The 4,963-nt window shown below is 35.0% G+C and overlaps 1 protein-coding gene across 1 annotated transcript; it reads right to left on the minus strand.

Annotated features, from left to right (window-relative positions):
- Positions 1-1,253: 1,253 nt before the first annotated feature.
- On the minus strand, positions 1,254-2,189 carry LOC113922086 (olfactory receptor 6C2-like). The gene has a single exon (XM_027593858.1). The coding sequence runs from the start codon at positions 2,187-2,189 to the stop codon at positions 1,254-1,256; it is 936 nt and encodes a 311-aa protein (XP_027449659.1).
- Positions 2,190-4,963: the final 2,774 nt, after the last annotated feature.

Below are 4,963 nucleotides of genomic sequence, written 5' to 3' on the forward strand. Positions count from 1 at the left end.
TTTATTTGTTAATTTAGCTACATTTTGAATTTAGATATTCATATTGCATTTAAACAACTGAATATTTTTCATAATTTTAACTTCTTTAATTCCTCAATAACAATTAGCATTTTGACACTGAACTTATAATATCATATCCTTTCAGAAAAGAGTTTTTCCTCACATTTAAAATATCATGTATTTTATATAGTTTGTGAATCTTTTACTTTTAAAATTTCAGCATTTTATATGAGTGTGCACGTGCGTGTGTGTGTGTGTGTGTGTGTGTGTGTATTTACAAATACACCCCAGGATCCTAGATATCAAATTCTACTTTCATTTAAGACACATTTATTTGGATATGTATTTACTTTTATTTTCTTTACTTTTCAATTATATCATATTACTCTTTGCCAATGGTGCTTTTTTTTTCTTTTTCAAGTTTTTATTTAAATTCCAGTTAGTTAACATACAGTGTAATATTAGTTTCAGGTGTAGAACTTAGTGATTCATCACTTACATATAACACCCAGTGCTTATCAGAAGTGCCCTCCTTAATACCCATCACCCATTTAACCCCTTCCCCTGCCCACCTACCCCCAATGGTGCTTTAAAAAAATTAGTAATACAGGATTATTAGTGAGTTAAGTATAATCAGGGATATTACTAATTAAAAATTTCTGCCTAGAGCAGTGCCTGGGTGGCAGAGTTGGTTAAGCCCCTAACTCTTGATCTCAGTTCAGGTCTTGATCTCAAGATCGAGTTCAAACCCTATGTTTGGTTCTACATTGCACATGGAGCCTAGTTAAAAATTTTTTTGCTTAGAACTTGACCTGCCAGGACTAGGTACTCAATACATTTTAATTTAATCAATTAACATTCAGCAACATTTAGATTAGAAGATTAGAAGAGCACTTTAAATCCATTATTTTTTACAAGATCAAGAAAATATAAGATAAGCTATTTATTTCCTCATTTGGTTCTCATTTGTTTTATTTTTCTGCATTTCAATTTTGTTTGTGAGATTAGAAGTAAAATCGGGCTTATGTTTAATAGAAAATTATTATCATGTCCTCTGATTGGGATCTTGGGTTGGTTTGCAGGGTGGGAAGTTAAAGGAGTGAATTCATGTGGTGAAGGGTATTCAATCTGGATGCAATAAATGTTTGAGAAAGTTAACCTAAATAGAGATCAGATTAAAAAGAGACAAACAGATTTAGAGCTTCATGGTTTATGCTTAGCTTGTTATTTTATTTCTGGACTTGAGCATTCTCTTACTTTTTTGATAGCAATGCAATTTTTTTTAAGAACTCACTGAAGGCTCGTCTCACTAGTTTGTTTCTCAGAGCGTAAATGAATGGGTTCAACATGGGAGCGATGGATGATAATAGCACTGCCACACCCTTATTAATAGTCACTGATTCCTTTGCTGAAGGTTTAACATAGATGAAGATACAACTTCCATAGGTGATGGAAACAACAGTCATGTGAGAAGAACAAGTAGAAAACGCTCTTTTCCTTTGTTGGGCAGAGGGGAATTGTAGAATGGTCTTGATGATGTGAATGTAAGACAGAAGAACACACACAAGGGTCAGAATGAAGGTCAGCACAGCACAGACCATAACCAACTGCTCTATGAGCCATGTGTCCGAGCATGAAATCTTCAAGATTGGAGATGCATCACAGAAAAAATAATCAATCACATTTGAATCACAGAATTTCAAATTTAGGGACAGAGTAAGTGGTGGGACTATGATCAACAAGCCAGCCATCCAACAGCAGAGGACAAGCCTCTTGCAGACACTGCTGTTTATGATGGTCACATAATGCAGGGGTTTGCAGATGGCCACATAGCGGTCATAGGACATCGTAGCCAGGAGAAAAAATTCTGTTACTCCAAAGACATCGATAAAAAACACTTGAATAATGCAAATATTATATGCAATTGACCTGTCACCTGTTGCTATGTTGTATAAATATCTAGGGATACACGCAGATGTGAATGAAATTTCTAATAAAGCAAAATTCTGTAGGAAGAAGTACATTGGTGTTTTAAGATGAGAGTCAACTAAAGTGAGGAATATGATGGTCAGGTTCCCAGTTATACTCAACATGTAAGTAAGAAATAGAAACATAAAAATTGGAATCTGAAGTTGAGGGTCATCTGTCAGTCCCAATAAGATGAAGGTTGTTACTGTGTGGTTTTTCATCACTGACTACTGAATTTTATTTAATTTCACGTAAAATTTAAAGATATTTTATTTGAATAGAGTGGTGTCAAAGCTAGATGGGAATAAACAGTGACTACCAGAGACAGCATACAAAGGAACCTGTGGTTTCTTCTATAAGTTAGTAATTGATATTGCCAATGCTCTGGCTACTCAATTGTTTATTTTATTTTATTCTTTTGGCAGTTTTGTGAGAGATTTTTTAAACTTTTTTTTTTTAGTGAGTGGCTACTACTATTTCCTTTTTTTTTTATTATGTTCTGTTAATCACTATACATTACATCATTAGTTAAAAAATTTTTTTATTGTTATGTTAATCACCATAATTACATCATTAGTTTTTGATGTAGTGTTCCATGATTCATTGTTTGTGCATAACACCCAGTGCTCCATGCAGAACGTGCCCTCTTTAATACCCATCACCAGGCTAACCCATCCTCCCACCCTGCTCCCCTCTAGAATATTAAACATATTTTTAAAAATGTTCTACCATCTCATTTTCCACTTTTCTTTCACAGTTTTAATCTATACCCAAGAATGTATTTTCTCATGTGATTAGATATGACCTACATTGTGGTGTGTGATTCAACAAAATTATAATTTCTTCTTATATCTAACATTTCTTTATTTCAAAAGTGAATATCTTGATTTAGTTTGTTTTATGTCTTTTCTTGAAGATATGGTCATGATAAAATGTACATATATAAAAACTGATCTGGGCTCCATCAGGCTCTGCTGATCCATCTGTGACTTGTATTTTGCATCGTGCCACAGTGACCAAGCATGTGTTTATGTTTTTTGTGTTTTAACATGCAACTTCCATATTGTTGGATCACTCTTCTGACTCTCATGTTTCTCTGGTAGTATGTAATTCACACTCAGTGTCCACTGGATACATGATACAGAGAGTATTTTAATGCACAGTTTATCTGCTACATATGAAGAAATGTTGGGATCAATGATACACAGCTGGAAAAAAACCCACATATTTCAGCCTGTTTAGTTAAGTACGGAAAACACTGTAATACCTCATTATCACTAAGTTCAAAATCAAATTAAAAATACTAAATATACTCTCCACACACCTGTCTTTACTCTCTTTCTCACTCTAAGTTGTGGTGGCAGCATCATGCTGATTAAGAGCACACCTTTACAGTGAGATCTCCATCGCACTATACCTGGCTTTCCTGCCCACCTCTGTATGACCTTGGGCGAGTTTCCCAACCTCTAAGGCCTTCAGTTTTTTAATCTATAAAATGGAGATAATAAGAGTATCTACCATATACAGTTAAAATAATTAGATGACATAATATATTTATAATAAAAGCTGATGCATAGTATATGCTTCATATATGTCAGCTAGTATTATCTGGACTCCTACAGATAATTCATGTGACATGAGCTCAAAACCACAAAATCCTAAGTGGGATTTATGCTCTGTGTAAGTCCTATCTTCTTTCTATTCCACATTTCTTATAGTAAGAGGAATAGATTATATTTACTGAAAATTTACCATGTGATAGGTAAACAAACAAACAACCCCCCCCATCGCTCCCTCTGTCCTTCCACAGTGCATCTTTACTTCCCAGTCTACCCAGGTAAAACTACTTATTTGTGATTTTCACATGGAACATCACTTCTATTGAGAAGTCTTCTAAACTCTATGTATTCACTGGTCCTTATTTGTGCTCTCATAACAAATAATTGTTAACTGCATCTTAGCACTTTAAGTGAGAAAGTAAGTTTGTTGAAATTAGGGACTCTTGTCTTTTTTACTGGACTAGCTCTAAAACTAACAATCCTAGACTTAGAGTCAATGGTAAGACATTGTTGTATAGGGGCGCCTGGGTGGCTCAGTCTTTAAGCGTCTGCCTTTGGCTGGGGTCATGATTCCAGGGTCCTGGGACTGAGCCCCACATCAGGCTCCCTGCTCAGCAGGAAGCCTGCTTCTCCCTCTCCCACTCCCCCTGCTTGTGTTCCCTCTCTCGCTGTCTCTCTCTCTCTGTCAAATAAATAAAAAAGAAAAAGACAAAAAAAAAAAAAGACATTGTTGTATATATACATACACGTATATATCTTATTCATTTGCCTACATATTCAAAGCTATCTTCTGTCCTATTTGGGTTTCATCTTGAAACTGCTTTCTGAGGCGCCTGGGTGGTGCAGTCAGTTAAGTGTCCAACTCTTGGTTTTGGCTCAGGTCTGATCTTGGGGTCGTGGGATCAAGCACCACTTTGGGCTGTGCACTCATTGGGAAGTCTGCTTGAGATTCTCTTTCTCTCCCTCTCCCTCTGCCTCCCCCTCCCGCTCTCTTTCTCTCAAATAAATAAATGAATCTTAAAAAAAAGAAACTGCTTTGTCACTAATTTTAATTATTAAAATTTTATATGTCCCAGTATTTAACGTTAATAGTTCAGCCAGCATGAAAGGTAGTAACATAGCATGAAACTATCATGATATGCATGAATGTTACTACCTTTCATGCTGGCTGAACTATTAACTGGCATCTCTGACTTCCTTTAGCTGTCAAACAGTTAAATAGTTATATTTTTCTTGGTAGTTGTTTTGCTTTCTTGAGGAATCTGTCAGTAAGATATTCAAGCTGGAGGTCCAAGTATTTACATATTTGAATAATAATTTTCACATGCTATTTATCTTAAAATATAAATATTTTTACATTTCTATAATAAAATACACTTAATTTAATTCTATTTAATTTCAATCCACTCACTGTATTTGTGTCATTCCAGTTTTTA

Source organism: Zalophus californianus, chromosome 9, assembly GCF_009762305.2.
Source record: "Zalophus californianus isolate mZalCal1 chromosome 9, mZalCal1.pri.v2, whole genome shotgun sequence".
Classification (NCBI taxonomy): domain Eukaryota; kingdom Metazoa; phylum Chordata; class Mammalia; order Carnivora; family Otariidae; genus Zalophus; species Zalophus californianus.